General features: G+C 37.9%; 2 protein-coding genes across 2 annotated transcripts in view; one reads left to right on the forward strand and one right to left on the reverse strand.

Annotated features, from left to right (window-relative positions):
- The first annotated feature begins 214 nt into the window (after positions 1-214).
- polr1d (RNA polymerase I and III subunit D) lies at positions 215-14,680 on the forward strand. The gene is made up of 5 exons (XM_034305988.2): positions 215-356; positions 5,681-5,778; positions 7,687-7,763; positions 11,143-11,225; positions 14,233-14,680. Exons 1-5 carry the CDS (start codon positions 315-317, stop codon positions 14,278-14,280), a joined length of 348 nt encoding a protein of 115 aa, XP_034161879.1. The 5' UTR covers positions 215-314; the 3' UTR covers positions 14,281-14,680.
- Positions 14,431-23,561, reverse strand: part of LOC113542803 (endothelin receptor type B) — a 10,048-nt gene continuing 917 nt past the window's right edge. The window contains exons 2-8 of the mRNA XM_026940573.3: positions 21,467-21,940; positions 19,430-19,542; positions 18,022-18,226; positions 17,619-17,768; positions 17,374-17,507; positions 17,032-17,140; positions 14,431-16,946 (exon numbers count right to left, since the gene is read on the reverse strand). Coding sequence (XP_026796374.1) covers positions 16,809-16,946; positions 17,032-17,140; positions 17,374-17,507; positions 17,619-17,768; positions 18,022-18,226; positions 19,430-19,542; positions 21,467-21,871 — 1,254 coding nt within the window. The 5' untranslated portion in view covers positions 21,872-21,940 and the 3' untranslated portion in view covers positions 14,431-16,808. The remainder of the gene's footprint in view (positions 16,947-17,031; positions 17,141-17,373; positions 17,508-17,618; positions 17,769-18,021; positions 18,227-19,429; positions 19,543-21,466; positions 21,941-23,561) is intronic.

A 23,561-nucleotide genomic window follows, 5' to 3' on the forward strand; every position in this document is an offset into this window, starting at 1 on the left:
CTAACAACAGCAACAACAACAACAATAATAATAATAATAATAATAATAATAATAAAGTCAAGGCTTTTTTTTTTTTTTTTTTTTTTTTTTTGAAGCGAAACGCTTCCCTCATTAATATAGGCTTCATCCCAAATAGCTGCATATTGGTCATATAGTGCATAGGGAGTAACTATAGGTTCATACCCTATGAAGTACACTAGGCCATTTGGGATTCGGTCATTTCTCTGGTCTCAGGCGAAGGAAAACAAATAACGTCATGTGTCTGCGTCGCGGGCGGAACGTCATCTCTAAGCGACATCTTCGGCGTTAAAAGCATGGCTGGTACTGATACAGAAAAGAAGCCGGTTTTGGAGATGGTGAGTTTAATAAAGATATATCCGTTTAACTTAAAAACTGATTTAATATGTTTTTTTTCTGGTCATTCTACCTTCTTGCGGGAAGGAGAGCAAAATACAATATCACACGGTGAACCTCAGCAGCCAGTAAAGAGCACATTGCACTGCTTAGTTGCATTAATATTACATTCTAGTTTGTATAAAGTCATAAGATCAAGAGGATGTGGAAATTCCCCTTTAAACATTGCCTTTTTATTTACGAGAGAAAAAGTGGCGATTGCAGTATTTATCTAATATTAACTAGCATTAGCATATAGCTATGTTCAAGTAAACATTAGCATGATATCTTCCCAATCTTTAATACAAGTGTGATGAAGAAAGTGATCAGCTGTGTTACATTATAGGATAAGATATAAACTAAAGTTCACATTTTAATGCTTTATTTCATTGTGGGCAATGTATGGTCTTTTAGTTTATTTATTAACTTTTAATTTATTTTTTTATACAAATTTGTTTACACATATGTGCCCTTGCAAGCAAAAAGTTGAACAACAAAAACAAAGGTACAATTGCATAACATAGAGACATACATACATACATACATACATACATACATACATACACACATACATACCTATATATAAAACCGATCAAGGGGTGGGATATATTAGGCAGCAAGAGAACAGTCAGTTCTCGAAGTTGATGTGTTGGAAGCAGGAAAAATGGGCAAGCATAAGGATCTGAGTGACTTTGACTAGTGGGGTGTTCCCGGTATGCAGTGGTTATTACCTACCAAAAGTGGTCCAAGGAAGGACAACCGGTGAACCGGCGACTGGGTCATGGGCGCCCAAGGCTCAGGCACATGGGGAGCAAAGGCTAGTCTGTCTGGTCCAATCCCACAGAAGAGTTACTGTTGAACAAATTGCTGAAAAAGTTAATGCTGGCTATGATAGAAAGGTGTCAGGGACACACAGTGCATCACGGCTTGCTGCGTATGGGGCTGTGTACCCACAGACTAGTCAGAGTGCCCATGCTGACTACAATGGGCATGTGAGCATCAGAACTGGACCGATGAATCACGTTTTCTTTTACATCACATGGACGGATGGGTGTGTGTGCGTCCTTCACCTGGTTAAGAGATGGCACCAGGGTGCACTATGGGAAGAAGGCAAGCTGGTGGAGACAGTGTGATGCTCTGGGCAGTGCACTGCTGGGAAACCTGGCATTCATGTGGGTGTTACTTTGACACTTATATATGTTATAGAAATAGGATGAATGTCAGTACAGTTTGTATGTTCGCTTGTAGTGTGAATCGACACGGAACCAAAAGAGCTATTAGATTTGGGAACTTGTAACTGAATATGGAGAGAGGACCTAACGGACACTGGCTGCAGCAAGTAATGTAAATATGCTGGGGTTTTGAAAATTAAAGAATCGAGACTGCAGAGTAACGATTTGTCATGCACAGTGATTTGTTCTGAAAGGATTATTTGTGGCAGGTATACCTGAATGGTAGAGTGTCAAGCTTCTGCAGTGCAATTCACTTTTACATACAAAGTTAATTATTTTCCTATAACAGCACGCTCTAAAGTGTCTTATTCCTCTTATACCACAGAAATCCGCCAGTGATTACAGTTCCATTAATTAAACAAACATTAATTCCATTCCATTCCATTAATTACATTACAATTACATTCCATTAATTAAACAAATATTCATGCTTTTTTTTTTTTAACAAAAATAATTTTTATAGATATATTTAATGTTGTGGAATGCATTTGAATCAAGTTGGCTCCTGTTATGTTATTACATTATAGCAGTGCTAAACAGTCATTCCCTCACCAGCCTCTCTTTTTTCTTTCTCTTGAAATTAATGACAAAATACACCGCTTTTCTTTTCATGTTACTGAGAAACCAGAAAGCACCAACCCATCTGTCCTGAAGACTCTCCCATGGTGGAAAACCTACAGACCATTACAAAGTGCAGGCACTGGAGAAAACTAACTTTAACTATCGTTTATGGAAGGAATCACTCACTTCACTAGTGTTAGATGGCTCACTTGTTGCTGGTTTATGAGCTTTAAGTGCTCAGACAGAGCAAATAAAAGACGAGCTTTCACGGAGACGTCCTTGTTTTTCCACGTAATTCTGCGCTCCGACTTCCCACTTCCAAGTTCAGTCAAATACAGTATGATTTAGTAGTAGGTGTATGAAAAGCTGGAGATATTCATTCAAATACCTGGAGTTTGAATGTTACTTCACTAGAGGGCACTGATACGGTGTACAGCTGCATCCAAAACCTGACTTGTATAGTACTGTACCACTGCTGCTTCATGGGATTGTCTAATATTTGATTCTCCTGTAGAGTTTAAAAAAAAAAAAAAAAAAAAAAAAAAGTTTTTCTGAAAGCATGTCTCGGGCTTAAATCTTAAATAATGTTACAAACCAGAACAGGTAGTGTTTTTCCCATTAGCATGGAATTCGTCTTTGCTTTGGCTCAACCAGTCTCAGCATTCAAAGCTGGGAGTTTTGGGGAAAAAAAAAAGTTCAGTAGCTCCCTTTAATAAGTACTTAAGTATACATATGCTCATATGCTTATTACATTTGCTTGCTTGCTTATTTATTTATTTATTTAGTTAGTTAGTTAATGTCAGAATATGGACTTGCTTCCGTAACTCGCTCTGTACAAGAGCGTCTGCCAAATTGGTTTCCTAACCAACATCACATCATATTTGCATTCTTGATACTGTAGAAAGCTGCTATGTAAAAATGAGCTGTATAACCAGTCACTATACCTTTTTTTTTTTTTTTTTTTTTTTTTTTTTTTTTTTTTTTTAAACTGTGTGCTCTGATCATCCAGACAAACCCCAGCTGTTGATCTTGACTGACACCACACAGATCTTGCACATGACCCCAGGACTCAAATACAATCTGCAGTCATGCCTCTGATGATCAGACACTCGGCTTGGTCAGCATAACGCACTGATGGTGCGCTGATGTCTAATCTCAGTGTCAGGTCAAGCAGGAAAAAAGTGGCATCGGTGCATTCCGAATGATCACGTCTCACTGATACAGTGGTCCAGAGTTGCATAACTGGATGGCATTAGCAAAGCAAACAAAACCTGACAGCAGGACTACATTAATGTTCAGCAATTTCATGTTTTGTTAACGTTGTGTAGTCAGGAGATATATGTACACACACACAGAGAGAGAGATAACAATCAGAAAGGACTCTGCATGTTGAATAAAACTTTCAGTGTTGAGATTTTCACTCAGGCCAAACCATCTGATCTGCTGTTTAATCTGATAAGGAGAAATTTAAGTTGGCCACCATGCTAATGTAGCTTTAATCTGTCACCCCCCCCCCCCACCCCCCCCCCCCCACCCACCCCCCCTTCTTTATCTTCTTCCACTTTCGGCTCATATTGCCCCTCCTGTCCTGTGTCAACAGATCTTTCCGTCCCAAAACAGAAAATATCTTATGATCAGTGGATTTCCCTTACGTTTCTGACCTCTCCACCTTTCCTGTCTTCTGTTAACAGCTGATTCTCCTCAATGATTTGGGGCCCACATTAGCTTTTATTAGGTATTAAGTATCGGGTATGTTGGCGTACAGTTTGTCAAAGTCTCAGTGTGGTGAAATTCAGTTATCCCTATAGCTATATAGCTTTATCATGGATTACACTATTATCATGATGATGCGGTGTGTGTGTGTGTATATATGTATATGTATATATGTATATATATATATATATATATATATATATATATATATATATATATATATATATAATGAGGCAATCAAGATGTGATTGAAGTATATATACAAGCGCATATACATACATACATACATATATGATACATATATGTACGTGTGTGTGTATGCTTGTAGTTAACATAACACACGTGAAAGAACATGTTTTGCAGAGTAATTGCACGATAATGATGCTCATAAAAGGTCTATGCCAAACAAACGTGTTACTTTACTGGCTAGCAGCTGCTATGATGAGAACAGGATTAACCAATCAGAATCATGCATTTTTCCCAGTAGATCTGGTTTTATAAGGTGAGATGTAATTACTGCCAAATTAATAGCATGTAATTTGTATAGCATTTTCATAAAGGTATTTTATTTCCTACACCTATTAACGTTATTAATGACAAGATTAATTTGAAATGAATTCCTGGCTACACCACTGAGATGATGTTTAATATAAGCTTTTAATGTTCCGAATGTTGAATGTTCTGAAGCAGTTGCTGCTGTGGGTGTGCACTGTCCACTGTTTTTTTTTTTTTGTTGTTTTTTTTTTTCCTGCTGAGAAACAGTAGTAGCTACAGTCAGGTCCATAAGTATTTGGACAGTGACACATTTTTTTGTAATTTTGCCTTTGTACACCACCACAATGGATTTGAAATGAAGCAATCAAGATGGGATTGAAGTGTAGACTTTCAGCTTTAATTCAAGGGGTTTAACAAAAATATTGCATTAATCATTTAGGAATTACATAAATTTTTTTACATAGTCCCCCCCATTTTCACAGACTCAAAAGTAATTGAACAAACTAATATAAATATAAAAATGGACATCGCCAAATGCTGAGTTTCCTCACTTGAGATGCTTTTACTGCCAGGCCTTTACTGGGGATTTGCACTCATTCAGCTACAAGAGCATTAGTGAGGTCAGGCAGTGAGGTCGGATGAGGAGGTCTGGGGTGCAGTCAGTATTCCAGTTCATCCCAGAAGTGTTCAATGGGGTTGAGGTCAGGGCTTTGTGGAGGACACTCGAGTTCTTCCACACCAACCTTGGCAAACCTTGTCTTCATGGACCTTGTCATGGAAATTGTAATGCTACAGTATACAGTGACATCCTATGCAATTGTGTGCTCCCAACTTTGTGGCAACAGTTTGGAGAAGACCCACATATGGGTGTGATGGTGTCCACAAACGTCTGGCTATATAGTGTAGCTTAACTAGTTAAACACAAATACATAGACAAAAAAGTAGTTAAACACAAACAGGTTGTTTAATTTACATATTACATGCCAGGTTTTATAGTAGTTTGCTGGGAGATTAGCAAAGCAATCTAACGGTACTAGCTACTTACAGTGGATATAAAAGTCTACACACCACTGTTAACATTGCAGGTTTTGTGATGTGAAAAATAAAACCAAGATAAATCATGTCAGATCTTTTAAGAATCTAAATAAAAAATTCAACAGTCAAGACAACAGCTTGTCACATAAAAGAATTCCTTTCTAGCAATAGGTACCCCATATCTCCTCCTAGAGGGAATCTTCTCATATTTACTCACAGCTGCTGTTACTGTGTTCTGTATTTGTAAATAGGTCCAAGCGGATGGCGCTGATGAAGGCTGTGTGACATTCGTCCTGCATGAAGAGGACCACACACTGGGCAATTCGCTCAGATACATGATCATGAAGAAGTAAGAGATTGTTCCCATTTGTAACTGATCAAGGTTCATAAAAACATGGGTTGTTTTTAGGGAATTAATCAATAATGATATTTACTAGACCTATGGAGGTAGAAGTAGAAATTCAAGAGTAGTTGAGTAGTACAACGATTTGTGGAAAGAGAAACTGGTTACTGCTCTGTACCTTTTCTTTTTATCTTTTGAAAATAGCCTCTGTCAATTCATATCTATCTATCTATCTATACATACATACATACATATATACATACATACATACACACACACACACACACACACACACACACACACACACACACACACACTTTAGTACCTTTATTTTTGTCTGTTATTCAACTTGTTGCTTGCCAGGCCACATCTGTGTAAATAAATTTGTATATAAATTTGTTCTTAATATATTACCTGTTTAAATTAAAGTTTAAATAAATGCACTAAAAGACCATACACTGCCCACAAGGAAATAAAGCATTAAAGCATTAAGTCTCAAATCATATTGACAGAGACTGTTTTCAAAAGGTAAAAAAAAGTTGCAGAACAATAATAAATCTACTATTCTGCCAGGCATCTTTTTTTCTTTTTCTTTCTTTTTTTTTTTTTTTTTTTTTTTTTGCATGCCCACACAGTTTTGATCAAAACTGTGTGGGCATGTTTAAAAAAAAAAAAAAAAGAAAAAGAAAAAAAGATGCCTGGCAGAATAGTAGATTCATCACTGACTAATAGCAAGAAGCAAATTATAAAAAGGACCAGTAATGTTTTTGCTCCAAACATAAAATGATGTATGTAAATGTGGTTCTTTGACTACGTGTATTTGCTCGGATGGAGCAAGTGGAGTTTTCCCGTCTGCTCATTTCCAGAATGCCTCGTCATCTCTTGACAGTAAAGTTATCTGTTAGGTCACTTTCCACACATGTAGTGTGTTGTTTTTGTTTTGTTTTTTCCCGTAAGACTGCTTTTTTCTGACTGTCACTATGTCCTGTAAAAGAGCTGTGCTGTGTATATAGAGCTTAGCCCATTCATTAGAAAAGGTTAAAGCAGCGCTTTCCACACAAGTGGTGTCACTTTAGACATTTTCAAAGTGGCAGCATGGAGCTCACCCTCTACCTTTACACGTTAAATGTTGCTTCATTGCACGTCAATAAAGCTGTCGTGTGTTTGAATCATTTCTATCCTCAGTAGAGAATGGTTTAAAACTTTTTAGGGAGCGGTATCAACACTTGAATGGAGGACAAAAGTGACCTAGTGGAGACCTTCTATAGGCTGAGGTCACGAGGTCACGACATTGTTACTGGTTCTCAGAGAAGAAACAAGCACATGGGAAAACTCATCTATTTCCAAAAGTATGACCTGGTGCTCTGGAATTAAATGAAGTCTGGAACAGAATCTCATCATGAATACCTGTCCATCAAATTCATGTGTTTTGACGCAATTCCGTCATAATCAAATAAATAAATACACTTCATAAATAACACTTTTTTTTTCTTCTTTTTTTTTTCTTTTATTATTTTTTTTTTGTACAGCGTTTTCAGTTTGTTGAAATCAAATGCATGGCAGTATCGCAAATCATAGATTCCTTTGATGTTTTTTAATGATTATTGGGTTTATTGGGGTTATTATGGGTGTAGGAACACTTTTAATCATTACAACCTGCCCTTTTAATACTGAAGTACACTGCAGTAAACTTTCCGGACAGACAGATGGAACAGATGGATGAACAGATAAGTAGTACAGAGTGAATGGATAAAGTGTATACAGAGTATACACTTTATATACAGAGCAAATGAGGTATATGACAGGCATGAAAGAACCTGTGACGATTTAGTCATAAAATCCATTTAGCTCAACAGGTTAATGTGATTTGCCGGTGTCTTTTTTTTTTTTTTTTTTTTCTTTCCCTTTCCACAGTCCTGAAGTGGAGTTCTGTGGCTACAGCATTACACACCCATCCGAGAGCAAGATCAACTTCCGCATTCAGACACGAGGTGAGATTAGGACTTCCTTGGAAATATTCTAAAATTGGATCACCCCCCTTTTACATTTATAGAATAATAATAATACTATATAATAATAAAGGACTCTACGTTCATAGTAATGCTCTTTAGCTGCGCTGTTCAAGGACATTGAATATCATCTTCTGTAATCAGTTAATTTTATACCAAAAAGTGCGGCAATGATTGTAATGCTAATGTTTTTTTTTTTTTTTTTTTTTTTTTTTTTTTTTTTCCTTCCTTCCTCTCTCTTTCTTCATACCATTCCACCCTTAATTTGTAGCCTACTTTATGTAGTTTATCCCATTTCTTTAAGGGTGACAGTGAGAGATGCTTCCTTGGACCTCGAAGCACATTTTTTCTCCTTAACTCTAACTTTCTTTGGCATGAGATGAGTTTATTTCATGTTAATTAGATTATTCTTGTACTGAATGAGGCTAGACACAGAACAAAAGCATCTCTTCAGTCACACTGGAGCAGGCTCTAAGGAAGGGACTTTTTTTTTTTTTTTTTTTTTCCTCCAGACATCTGTGTTGTCGTCTCCCGGTCCACAGGATTACTGCCTGACACAAACACATACAAAACACACCTAAAATTTCTTAATGTCATTAGCTGCAGCCAGAATTCAATAAGACACATCAGCAGGGTCAGTCAATGCATTGTTTCTCCTCTTAGCTCAACAACATGGAACGCATGACAAGAGTTTTTGACTTTTATGGAATTTTCCGGGCCAGAAGCTAATTGGAGTCCGGTGGTTTGTGTGTTTACAGCTGGTAGAGGAGCTCTGCCGCTTCTACACAAATACCTCATGCCTTCATACAAGTCTACTGAAACTGATCAACAACATGCACTCAGTCAGTTCTGGTTTAATTTTGTGGATACAAGAGACTAGATATGATGGACCCTTATATCTACTCTAATACACAATTCCAAAAGACTATATTGAGAATTCAATCCAAGTGCAGCAGAATTCCTTGTTATTGTAACAAACAACAGACACACAATCAGATCAGATCAGATCAGATCATTTGGCTGGCACTTTTGATCTGATGAATAAGAATATGTCCAGCTGTGACTTCATATCTTTCTTAATGCTTTTTGTTTCATAAGATGAGAGAATTTGATATTTTATGAAAAAGAAGAGAATGTTGTTATTAATAATAACAAGAATCTGTAATGGATATGTAATATTGCTGTCTTCATTTGAGTTCCTGACCTAAAAGTTGCACAAGATCCTCCCATATCCAATTATAGGTTTGATCTTCTGAAACAGTCTTGATACCAAAGTTTCACATGTGTTACTAACTTCACTTCAATCAAGGCAGACTAAAGAGCAGTGTCAGTGGTCAAGTGTAGGAAATTCTATATTTTATGTTTCTGAATACAATATATTTTTAGTAGTCACTCATTAGACCACACATAATTAAGGTTAAATCCTTAAGCTAGTTATACTTCACCAGAACCGAAACGAATTTCAGAAAGCGCAAAGCTTTATCTTTTAGCACAGAAAGAGGATCTTAACTGTCCAATAGACGAGTGCAGGATTAGTAAACTGTACTGTGACATGATGGTGGTTTATTAAAAAAAAAAAAAAAAAAAATTCAAATTTATTCACTTCGACCAAGATTGAGGATATATTGCTGTTTTTTGCTGTGGCTTCATCTGAGGACGATTATACAGAATCGCTTAGTCTAATGGAAAACATTAATTTAAAAGCATGATTCAAGGCGTTTGAACTATTTTCAGAGTTTGATTAAAGCAGAACACTTCATCTCAATCTTGTCCCATGTGGCAATTTAATGGGAAAGGAGGAAATTTTAAATTGTAGCCAACTCCCTCAACCCTGATTCCCTCCGAAAAGAAAAGCTCCAGTGTTGCTCCACTGCTGGCTTCAGTCTGAAACTTGAAGTAGAGAGTCTGAGACATGCTGTTGTAGCTCCTAACTGTTTCTGCCCCACATCCATTCGCTTATCTACTGGCCAGAAAATTGTTTGAACTGCCAGCCCCTATATTTATGTTCCACGGGTTATATTTGGGTCATTCTGACCAGAGAATAAAACGGATTACAAAACGTGGTGAAATATCAGTTGACACCAGCTGCTTTGTACAAATAAAACAAGCAAGTGAATTCACTCGGATACACCTGCTGGTGGAAGCATCCCAAAGGAAGAGAAGTGCTTTTTTTATGTCTTTTATTGTTACACAAAGCATAGATGTATTCAGGGTTGGTCATTACAAATATTATTTTCTGCCTCTGCTTCTCAAAGTCAATATGACCCATGAACAGTGCATCCATTACTAAAAAAAAAAAAAAAAAAAAGTGAACAGAACACAATGGTTAATAACATTATGTGCATTATGTGTTTTAACAGGGGGAAGTGTTCGGAAGATAGTTAGATAAAGCAAAGATTACGACTTCTCAAGTGGGAAGTAGGACAACTTGTGTCCAGTATGCTCCACATGTTACAAAGCCAACGCACCAAAGAACACAGCCATCTTGTGTATGCATACGTGTAGTAAAAATTAAGTTGGCATTGTTGTGAGATATTTAGTGGATTGGGAGCATTTAGTTTTGTAGAGAACGTTGCAAACTGGTGTAGATAATTGGCATCAAACTACACAGTATGCCAGGTGAACATGTCAAACACATTCCTCCTCACACAAACTGTGCGTGTGTGTGCATGTGTGTATGTATTTGTTTATGTGTATATATATATATATATATATATATATAGACACAAACACACACACTCACCAATCAGCCATACATTAATATTAAACATTAAAAACACCTGCCTAATATTGTGTAGGTCTCCCTTGTGCCACCAAAACAGCTCTGACGCGTTGAGGCATGGACTCCACAAGACCTCTGAAGGTGTGCTGTGGTGTCTGACACCAAGACGTTTGCAGCAGATCCTTTAAGTCCTGTAAGTTGCGAGGTGGAGCCTCCATGGATCGGACCTGTCTGTCCAGCACATCCCACAGATGCTCGATTGGATTGAGATTTGGGGAATTTGGAGGCCAAGTCAACACCTTGAACTCTTTGTCATGTTCCTCATGTACTAACTACTGCAAACCGGGAACACCCCACTAGACCTGCTGTTTTGGAGACGCTCTGACCCAGTCTTCTAGCCTTCACAATTTGGCCCTTGTCAAAGTCACTCAGATCCTTATGCTTGCCAATTTTTCCTGCTTGCAACACATCAACTTCACTTGCTGCCTAATATATCCCACTCCTTGACAGGTGCCATTGTAATGAGATAATCAGTGTAATTCACTTCACCTGTCAGTGGGTTTAATGTTATGGCTGATCTGTGTGTATTTATATATATATATTTATATAATATACTATATTTTTCTTTAACATTCCTAGGAGGTCTCCCAGCAACCGAACCTCTGCGCAAGGGCTTGAACGACCTCACCGATGTCTGTAAACACGTCTTGCACACATTTGAGGTGAGACTGAACCCAAACACACACTCTCAAATCACAACTGTTTCTCAGCTTTCTGCCACCTGCTAACACCCAGATAAACCCCTCAACCACGTTTCCTGGTTTTCCTGTTAGTACTGGCAAGCTGCACACACAGCTGGTCCTTCAGGCTCTTTTCCCCACTCCCTGTTGAATCAGAGTTGTGTAGTTCTGGTAATGGCCCAGAGATTCTCTCTGTACAGGATATCCGTGGGGGGGTTCTTTACTTTTTAGATGAGCATTCAGTTTGCACAGTGTTCTCGTAAATCCAAAGTCTCTGATTTTGATAAGAATAATACTGGCAGGACATTTGTACCGCTTACGTAGAAATACTCATTAGTTCTGGATGCTCTTAGAATTTTTGAATGCAGTGGAAACCTGGATGTTCAGCAAGCACATATGGGTGTGATGGTCAGGTGTTCACATACTTATTGCAATGTAGTGTAAAAAAAAAATCAGTGAAGCTGAATTAGAGATGTTTTTGTATGCAGTTCCTGTAAATAAAGACAAGTGTGCTTTTTATTATTATTATTATTATTATTATTATTATTATTATTATTATTATTAATAAAGCTGTTTAAGGTCATATTCAGGTAGATCACTGAACTGTTTTCCAAACTCACCTGAACTCTACTTATAGCTAGTTCTTTTCATTTTAGAACTCAAATAAGTAAGCTCGAACTAAATATTTAATTAGAACTTAATTTATGTATATAGCTAAGCCACATTTCCATTCTGAACAAATAATATTAAAAAAAAAAAAAAACTGAAAAGCAACATACCAAATAAATAAAGGTACATCTGGCATTTTTAGTGTTAATATGGAATTATAATAGCAACAAAAAAAAACCTGTAAATGATGTTCAAGTGTTTGTGAGTAACCTGGGCATGTGGTTCATCTGTCCAAGTCTCCGCAACAGGGTCAGCATGGACCTTGTGTTAGTAAATGCACCTCGGCTGAAGGATTACTGAACTAATAAATATCCACGTCTGCACATTCTGATTCACTATTTCAAATGACATGTGGACACTAAAAACCCCATTGCCTGCATTTTAGTATGATACCAAATGCTATTAATGATACAATTTTATTTTTTTATTTTGGATTTTTACCCCATTTTGTCATTTGCCATTTCCCACAGACTAGCCAGCTCTCCTGTATCACACAACAGCTAACAACCTGTGAGGGTGAAGGCTAACACATGCTTTCTGCCCTCTTTCGCATACATGAGCTCACAGACACCCACGATTGGTTAGTGTCACGCTTGATTGACAGGAGAGAGAGTAATACCATCCCTCCCACCCAGAGCACAGAGCCAGTTATTCTTTCTAGACTCCTGACCACATATATGGCTGTAGAACACACAGTCTCCCAAGAATAGGGCGAACTTTGCTATTTCTATTGCTATTATTTATAGTACTTACTACAATGGATATAAAAAAAAAAAGTATACACACCCCTGTTAAAATTGCAGGTTTTTGTGAATTAAAGAATAACACTAAGATAAATCATGTCTTATCGCACGGCGTACAAATAAAATGAAAAACAATCAAACATTTTTAGGGAAAAAAGAAAAATAAAAAACTTACAATAACCTGGTTACATAAGTGTGCACACCCCTAAACTAATACTTTGTTGAAGCACCTTTTGATTTTATTACATCACTCAGTCTTTTTGGGTAAGAGTCTATCAGCATGGCAATATTTTCCCACTCTTTCTTCCAAAACATTCTAGATCCATCAAATTGTAAGGCGTCTCCTGTGCACAGCCTGCTTCAGGTCACCCCACAGATTTTTAGCTGGATTCAGGTCTGGGCTCTGGCTAGGTCATTCAAAAACATTGATCTTCTTTCGGTGAAGCCATTCCTCTGTTGATCTGGATGTATGCTTTGGGTCACTGTCATACTGAAAGGTGAAATTCCAAAAGCCCAAAAGCACGATGCTGCCACCACCATGCTTCACCATGGGCATGGTGTTCTTTTGTTAATGTGCATTTTTTGCACCAAACATAAAACCTTTTGGAATTATGGAATTATTATATCTTTTAGATCGTTCTCATCAGACCGTTACACATTTTGACACATGGAGCTTGGATGTTTTTTGTGAGAAAGGGCTTCTGTCTAGCCACCCTACCCCATAGCCCAGACATGTGAAGAATATGAGAGATTGCTGTCACATGCAGAGAGTAATCAGTACTTGTCAGATATTCCTGCAGCTCCTTTAATGTTGCCGTTGGTCTCTCGGCAGCCTCCCTGGTAAGTTTTTGTCTTGTCCTTTTGTAAATTTTGGAGGGACGTCCTGTTCTTGGTAATGTCTCTGTGGCCTTCACGGTGTTCCATGGTACATCTAATGTTTTGGAAAAGACCCTGTACATGCTTTGTCAGCTCTTTACAGACCATGACATCTTCAGCAGTCAGATGAAACCAAGAAGATGTCAAGAACAGCTGGTCTTTATTTGGGGTTAATCACAATAATTTCAATAATGACAGCTGTATGATAATAACTTTTGAACTTGAGATAGAATGTGATTGGTTTATTCTGAACACAGCCATATGCCCAATTATAAAAGGGTGTGCACACTCATGCAACAAGGTTACTGTAACTTTATTTTTCCTAATTTTCCCTAACATTTCTGATTGTTTTTCACTTAATTTTTATACGTTGTAATTTCACATTGAATGTGGGAAAAGTTCTGACATGATTCATCTGGATTTAATTGTTTTCATCAGAAAAACTTTAACAGGGGTGTGTAAAATGGTATGCTCGAATTTGCATGCACACTGACGGTATGATCGCACAGATATGATGTACAAATATTAATAAATAATTTCGAGTGAATGAATTTTGCATACGCTCATGTTATAATTAGACTATATGCAACTTTGATGAATAAAGGTCGGTGTGTGTTTGTGTGTAATGAGCTGTCATGCGTGTCACAAACATTTTCAAGAATTGGCCAGTTCCACTAACTGCTGAATGCTTGATTCGACAGGCACAAGTGAAAGACTTCAGAGAACAGCAGGGAGAGGCCATGGAATAATCTGGACCAAGAGGATTGTCATATGAGCAACATCTGATGCTGGACTGATATTTGCAGAAAGCCAGAGAAACCACTCAGTTTAAAACTCTGTGTACTAACAAACTATTTAACTAAAACTTTTTTTTTTATTTTTTATTTTTTATTATTATCATCTTTTTCTCCATAAAGATATTGTGTATATGAACTTCGTTCAGGAATTTCTCGGCTCCCATGGAAGATGGACTAAATTTTGCTTTTGTGACAAATTGCAAATAATTAACTCTGGACCGCTGATTGATGTGATTGCAGTGGTTCCGCTCATGAGTTGGACCAGGATTTGAGGATTTGTGCACAAAACATCAAACCACACCAGTGATGTTCAGGTTCTTCCCAATAAACTACGGAATTGCAAACACTGGCACCATCAGTGTGATAAAATAGCATTTATTGCAGCATATTTGACAATAAGTAGGTACAATATAAAAGCATTGTTAATAATGAAAAATAAAACCCTTCTAGGAGGAATGAAAATTTACACAATGGGAAAAGTAAATATATCAAATATCTGAAAAGAGTATAGAAGAGTTACACAATGAAGCCATAAATGTCATGTTAATTCTGACTAGTATTAGTAGTTCCGTGCTGAGATGGAAACAGTAGATAAAAAGGTATGGAATACAAAAATATATATTCCTTATTAAGTTTGGAAAATGAAATAATAATCAAATGAAAATGATGACGTATATGATAGCCTACATACTGAAAGAATATATTAAATGCGATACACATGACAATCCCCCTGTGCTGTCTGTCGATACAGAAATGCACAAGCACATTTCCTCCTTTTTGCATACGGTGAATTTATTTTAATTTCTTTTTAGTAGGATATAAACCAGCTGATCCCATGATACTGTCAAGTCACAGGCATCAACACTGTGTTGGTTCTGATGGGTGTTGGGCCACTGCCACCCTTTTTTTTCTCACCCGCGATTCAGAATCAGGTGATTACAGGCAGTCCTGATGCCATGTGATTTCGGAAAGGCTGTAGGGATAACATTAGCTAGCTACCTTTTTTTTTTCCAGATGTGCAATAAGAAATGAGCCAGGTGAAAGTTCAGTGTGGCTGCTATGCATTAAAAAGCAGCTCGGCCAAACACAGTCCCACTCACTTTTTTTCTTTTTTGTCTCACAACACAGAGGTTCATTAATTCACAGATCATGGTTCACCTAGATAAAGTTGGCACGAACGAGAGTAAACGCTACTTGAAGCAAATGAGCCTTTCCCGTCCCACATCATTTCCCGTTCAGTGACTTGGCTTTTCCGCTGGGTGAATTTTATTCGCCTTTGGTTTGACTGCGGCTTTTGTTTTAAAAAGGAGGTTTCTCCCATGTTGCCATAGCAAGGATTCAAAAATCATAAATGCTATGGCTAAACCATCTCTTAGCAAAATAATAATAATAATAATAATAATAATAATAATAAAGCCAAGTATTAAAACATTATGCATTTTCAATTTGAAACGAGTTGTTGCAATGGAAATGTGCGTATATGTGTAGTGAACATGTACAGAAACCAGACCCATAGGATGTGACAGGGCAAGAGGTAAAATAAGCATGACTAATTATCTTTCTTATTCACCACCATCATTATGACTAGAGACAACATCAGAGATCTATTATATACAAAAATAAGAATGCTCCATAATATATTATCAGTCATATTCATATTTTCTTTTAGGAGGTGCCAGTGGTATTTCACTCCAAATCAATGTAATAGTAGTGTGGTGGTTTCACTTTCGATGGGTTCACTGGACTCCCATGTTTGAAAGAACTTGGAAAGATGTACCTTGCTTATATCCAGTAGTTTGCACATTTCCTTTAGTAGTAGGCAAATCAGTTACACTGCCATATAGATGAGATGTTGATGCAGATGTTCACTGCAGTGAGTCATGTTCATTACAGATCTGCGCTACAACTTCCTAAAATACTATAATAATACAGCTTGCGCCATTTATGCCATTAGTGTTGCAGATAGTGTTTTACACAGTACTTTCTTTTATGACTTGTTATTGCTACAAATTGGCAAGTACAAGTACATATCATCAGTGCTGTTCCACCAGCCACACTTCATTTGTTTTATGGAAGTTCCTAAGCTTTCTCTAAAGTATAGATGGACACTAGAAACACGTGGTGCTTTACTCTCCCTCCAGTGCAGTCTCAGTATTTCAGTCTCATCATGGGCTCCTAAAGTCCCCTAAAGTGTAGCCATCCAGGATCCAGCCTGCATGGGCTACAAGCGACTTAGATAACTTACAACACTCATCCAGTCTGTGATTTAACCTGTACATGTATTCTTTGTGCTGGAAATCTTCTTGAACAGAAGAGATTTGGTGACTCTGCTCAGCTGTCCTGGCCACAGTGTAGTTTTGAAATGAGAATCAATGGCAGTTTGGGTCCTCAGGAGTGATGGGAATCGATGATGTGGTTGCTGCTGATGAGGGCAAACCTGGTTGCTGCTAAGCCCAGGAACCTCAGGTATCATGGAGTATTTAGGAGGAACTGTACTTCTGACTAGACCGCGAGCTGGACCGATCCAGACCATTACCATGACTTGACCCTTTCCAGCGGACTCCTGAGCCCTGCTCAATGGCTGGAGAATTCCTCTGGCACCAGCAACAGAGGCATGACTAAGGGATTAGCAGAAATAGACACAATTAGAGCTCAGTCAACTGCTCAGCCATGTCAAACACAATGCAAGGTTCATTTCCATACCTTGAAACAATTTTTGAACTTCTGACTGACAAAGTAGAGAGCCACAGGGTTGATGCATGAGTTGAGGGAGGCCATATTGATGCCGATGTAGTCCATCACAAGAAGGAAGCTAGCAATGCAGACGGGGTTAACAGGGGAAAGGTGAGAGAGAAGTAAACAGGAAGTGAGCTGTGGGACTGCATTGAACTTCATTGCACTGCACTGCAAATGCCCTTACGGGAACATCTGCTGTTGGCACACTATTCATCTAAAGTCGCTACTGATAAGTACTCAGCTGTGCCTTTCACGACTAAATTTGGGCTGTCAGCTGGTAGAAGATCAAGTAATGGAGAGAGTCACTACCTTAGGAGCTCACAGCGGTTGGGGTCATTGGGATTGTAGATAGTCTTTTTCAGGATGCGGCTGAGATGCAGGGGCAGCCAGCAGAGAGCGAAGACTACCACGAGGCAGAATACGGTTTTAGCCACCTCCCGTCGCTTGAAGAAGAGGCAATGCACAAAGCATAAATGATCATATGAAAATATGACATGGGCGGTTAAATAATGCATTTCTAATTACATTCCAAAGGACTCAAAAGGTGCCAGTACCTGCTTCATATGATCATTGAGGGCGATGCGCATTCCTTTCTTCCTTTTCAGCATCTCGCATGACATAAGGGTATAGAAGACACCAGTGCAGGCCAGCGGTAAACAGAAGTAAAAGCCAAACAGCCACCAGTCCTTTATATCCTGATAAAACTTTGGGGGAAGAGATTCAAAATGTTCAATACATTTGAAGAATTTGGTAAAATGCACTGTCATGTTTCAGATTCTTTGTTTTGTACGTCAGAAATCAGATCTTCTGTAAAGTACAACTATAACGATAATCAAGATAATCATGGCTTCATTGAATTTGGACAAAGGAAGCTACCCTTAGAATCTGTCTATGCATGAACATGTTAAAGATATAAAGTCTTATTTGTGATTGAATGCAAGGGGAATGTGGTAATACCTGCAGAAACTGTGTGGTCTGTACAGGATGAAGCAAGCACACCCGCAGTTTCTGGCCTCTGTAAAATGTCTCCATTATGTCAAAGGCCAAAGCCTCAGGCACTGCTAGAATCACTGACAGTAGCCAGATGAGTGTTACTTCCACGGCTTTCCATAACGGAATCCCAATCCCCTTCACTCGGCTCCACGAGGTCACGGCGTGATATCTGATCAGATAGCAGCGTATGGTTTAATACAATTGGCATCTTTGATCAAATTATTTGCAGAAAGAATTCCCTATGAGACTCCCTTTGTGATTTTTTTTTTCATACACTCACCATACACTTACATTACAGCTCTTGGTACAGGTCAAGAGCTTCAGTTAATGTTCACATCAAACATCAGAATGATGAAAAAATGTGATCGTAATGATTTTGACCATGGCATGGTTGTTGGTTTGATTTGGCCATGGCTGGTTTGAGTATTTCAGAAAATGCTGATCTCCTGGGATTTTCACACACAACAGTCTCTAGATTTTACACAGAATGGTGCCAAAAACAAACAAACAAAAAAAAATCCAGTGAATGCCAATTCTGTGTGCAGAAACACCATGTTGGTGAGAGAGCTCAGAGGAGAATGGCCAGACTGGTTCAAGCTGACAGAAAGGTGCTGGTAACTCAAATAACCACTCTTTGCAAACATGGTGAGCAGAAAAGCATCTCAAAATGCACAACATGTCAAACCTTGAGGCGGATGGGCTACAACAGCAGAAAACCACACTGGGTTCCACTTCTGTTAGCCAAGAACAGGAATCTGATGCTACAGCAGACACATGATTACCAGGCAGTTGAAGATTGGAAAACTACCAGGTGATTTTTTTTTTCTGGACATTTTTAACTGGACATCTTCAACTGTTTTTAGTGCACTGTTTTTAGTGACTGTTTTTAGTGACTGTTGTGTGTGAAAATCCCAGGAGATCAGCAGTTTCTGAAATATTCAAACCAGCCCATCAGGTACCAACAACCATGCCACATTCAAAGTCACTGAGGTCACACTTCCTCCCCCATTCTGATATCTGATGTGAACATTAACTGAAGATCTTGACCTGTATCTGTATGATTTTATGGATTTCGCTGCTGCCGCGTGATTGCATAGTTGCTTGAATGAATACGTGATTGCTTGAGATTGACACTGTGATGATCTGAAGTTCTCAAGTTGTGAGTCTTAAATTTGAGTTGTTTCCCTTTGCTTCTCTTTATCTTTACTATATCATCCTTCAGGTTACCCATTGTCCAAGATGTCTCAGTATTTCTGATTGAAAGCCTGTGTTTATTCATTTAGGTTTTAGGTACTCATCTGATTTTTGCATTTGATAAATCAGATCAAATATTTCAAAATAATATTTCAAACAAGGCCTTTTTCTTACTAACCTGTCAATACTGAGGGCACAAAGGCTAAGAACTGTGATTCCCACTGAGGCTTTCTGGATGAACGGCATGAGCTTGCAGATGTACACACCAAATGGCCAGTCTTCTGCCAGCAGCTGGAGAGAAAAATCATGTTCTTCTTCAAAGACCAGTACAAGATAATTGGCCAGTAACATATGTTATTTGTCCCTGGACAGATTACAGAGCTACATTAAAGTAAAAACTTAAAAAAAATACATGCACATTCTTGAAATTATTGTATCTTGCAAGTAAAGTCTAAAGTTGTTAAGTTCTTGAACTCTTGTCCTTGGCTTCTAAGCCTCTCTACAATTTTCTTAGTATGGAGATAAGCACTTGCTTCATCTTTCTTTTAAATTAGTTGTTTTTCCAGATGTTTGAAACGATTCGATTGTTGTCTTAACAGTGAGGGGTATGTGTGTTAAACCACACAAAGCTTGTTTTTTGTAGTTTCCTATTACATGAATAACATGAATTACATGAACCTTCATTACAATTTCATTCAAATATTCTTGCTTCCATGTGCAAGTAGTTAAGCTTGATTTGTAGGGATACATTGGGGTACAAACTGTGTGTAGTGACTATTCTCAAACCATAAAAACGTTATTCTTAGAGGGGTTATTAGATGATTATACCATAATGCTGTTGAATTTTCAAATCTGATTGGTCAGAAGGTTTAATTAGATTTCTATAACAGCAGGGCTATGACAGTAGTTTTTATATATTAATGCACTCATTCCAATATGTTATTATTAGTAACAAATCATCCACAGATGGTGGACAGATTTAGGAGATCTGGCAGCACAGATTATACATATAATGTATAATAAGTAACAAACAGGTTTAAGTATACGCACTCTTTCTAATATGTTATTATTTCATATATAGTAACATCTACAGGGACTTAGATGGTGGACACTCCATATAATTTATAATAAGTAATAAACAGGTTTAAGTATAAGTGAAAAAGGATCTGACTCGGACATTCCATGATATGTGACTATAAATGGATAAAAAGGATGACCTGTTGCAATCACTGGCAAATTGATGTGGTATAAACAGAATAAAACACAACACAAATAAACCTACCATTACACAGATCACATCACCTTGTTATTCATTATTATCTTATAACAGCATGCCCTGTTGTTTTTATTCATTATAAATGATACTTTACCTATCACTAGGATTAAATACATATTTGGTATTTCAGGTTTTTGTGACATTTCACTGGGCTGCCCTCAAATGCTGTGATAAGTGCATAATTTTCCAAATGATGCAAGAGATATTTGGGTCCCATTTCCTATTAAAGCGCACTACTACTTGGCGGAGCTCTAAGCCCAATTGCTGTCCAAGTTTCTCTACACAATGAACCGATTTATCATTCCAGAGGTAAAAGTAGGATGACATCTGCACGCATTTGTGTCCACCCAACCTTAAGTCATAAGTCAAAAATTTACTGTGAACTGCCTTAGAATAAGCTGTACCTTAAATCCAACAACTTTTATGTACAGTGTGTCCCAAATGTCTCCATATATAGGGGAAATGAACACTTTTTAGCAAAATGTCTTCCAAAATTTTTCATACTTATATATAAGATAGCCTTTAAGAATGCCTTTGATAAAAGAAGAAGGTATTGAAATCATTCTCATGGCTGGATCGGGAATCTGTCACAAGGTTGCTATGAACATGCAATTACATGCATAACACCAGTTGTGTTAACACGAGTTCATCATGCGTGAGAGGGATGACTCCGTGTGTGTTTACAAAGAAATGGCAATCATGTAGAGGATGTTTTGTATATAAAGTTACATTTTGCTAAAAAGTATTAATTTCCCTTATGTGTGGAGACTTTTGAGACACCCTTTATATATTACAGTTGACTTTTTTCACAAAAGGCTGTGGAATATCCTCTTATCTTCGTTTCATCTTGACCTCCTCACATCAATTAATATTTACAAACTGGATGCCACTAATATAAGGGTGGCATGACTTACAGTGCTTGCACGAAGTGTATCCTACCTTAAACACGTTGATTGGGATGGCAATGAGGATGTAGAGAAGATCTCCTAAAGCTAAGCTGCCAATCAGCACATTAGGCCCATTCCTCATGCATTTGTTCTTGTAGATGATACGCAACAGTGTTGAGTTTCCGATAATGCCCACCACAAAAATCATGCAGGATATGACGGTGTTGATGTACTTAAACGTGTGCTTGATCTCACTGGGTCTGACGCACATAGGCGGGAACGGGATGCGGTGCGAGTTCCTTGACCCAGACTGCTCTGCATTGGAGCCATTCCAGGCTGTGCTCTCCAACTCCTGATTGGGAACCTGGCCGAGTGCAACTTGGGTTGAGTCACGACTGAAACGGGAAGCCCAACAGCAGCCTGTCAGGAGCACAATCACCAGCCACATGGGCTTCATTCTGTCTTGCAGCACTGGATGAGATGCAGATGAGGGTTTCTGAGGTTCCTTTGGAATTTTGTGATGCACCTGTGCCAAAAAACGCATCATGTTAGACAAACCAACAGAACAACTCATGACCTTACACATAAGACACAAGACAAGATCTTTGAAGTCATGAAGTGTGCAAAAGAGTGTTTGCCTTAGGAGGATCTGAATGCGTTTCTGTTGGAGTCATAGTACATCCTACCTTACACAAGGCAAAATGAAAACATGCAACAGATCTGTTTTCTGGACGAAAGTCTTTTAATCTTATCAGAATGGACCACCACCTTTCACACTGTCCTTCACTTTTGTATCTTATCTGTAAACATACACATAGCAGACAGCTTCCATACAAGATAATGGCCTCATGTCAGTCTGTACAGTGTAATATCCAGGCTTCTCATATCCCATGCTACTATTTTTTTGACTACTGGGAATGATATTATTTTTTTCTTTGATATTTGCTTGTAAACAAAGATATCCAAAGTCCTATGAGTTGGCCATAGTGTGACATTTTCTCATACTCTTCCCTTTCATATCCCATAAAAGTTCCCCCTCCAGCCACTATATATTATTATATTAGTTGCTGAGAGCTGGGAGAGCTGGGGCGGGACTGTAGACAGAAAGTTCCTTTCTCTTTCTAGTCTTAAGGGCATTAGAAGTCATGTGCGCCCCCTCAGTATGAATAGCTTGATTGATCGACCACTAAAGCATATGTGAGACAACTTGAAAACTGGCAATTGTAAGAATTCGGATGTGCCTGTGGTGTTATCACGACATGATATTGTGTGATAATCTGTCATGTAAGTTATTTAACCAAAAAGCATGCATTGTGCTTCACACTATCAAAGAATGCAGACATAAATGGATTAACAATGACATTAAGAATTGATTAAGAATAAAACTATCCTGCTACGAAGAAACAAATTCAGGTCCAATGGAAGACACTGTACTTCACCATAAAAGTTCAAGCTAAAATTATCTCTGCAATTATGGTAAGTGATGCCACTGAATATTATTAAACTGCTACTAATTTCATAACCGGCCAAAAACAGAAAATAACAACACAATACAAAGGAGTCAGTGTAATGGACCCACAATGGCATTGAGTATGAAGCTCAGCAAGAGAGGTGGAGGGCAAGGGGCATAACCTTCAGCAGACATTAAACAGATTAATATGGACACCAAAATTCAAGATGTTTCGGGAAAGACACATAATACAACAGCTGCATTGCTCACATGCACCATCTCATCAAGTCATCCCATAGTATCCTCAGGGCAATATTGGGTTTTTAAATCCTTCTTTTGTATCACCACATGAACTTTCAGAGACAGTGTGCTCACACATGACTACAACAGCCTAGTGAAAGTAATCATTAAAAAAATAAAAGTGCATCAATCTGGCAGTAAATGAAAACAAGCAAGGATGGATCTCATTTATTATTCCTCACTTCAGCTAAGCTGTAAAAGTTTAATCATTTAATCACGTCACTCTTCTTGTGTTTCTTATATACGTGGTTTGCAAAGTGGGGTTTGTGAAGCATAGCCAAGTTTTTTTTTTCTCTTTTTCTTTTTGTTACAATGCTGGAAATCACACCCTACCATTATTATTAATTATTGGTTATTATTAATAATCAAGTTATTGCATATATTAGTAAGTTCATAT

The sequence above is a fragment of the Pangasianodon hypophthalmus genome, chromosome 7 (assembly GCF_027358585.1).
Source record: "Pangasianodon hypophthalmus isolate fPanHyp1 chromosome 7, fPanHyp1.pri, whole genome shotgun sequence".
Lineage (NCBI taxonomy): Eukaryota > Metazoa > Chordata > Actinopteri > Siluriformes > Pangasiidae > Pangasianodon > Pangasianodon hypophthalmus.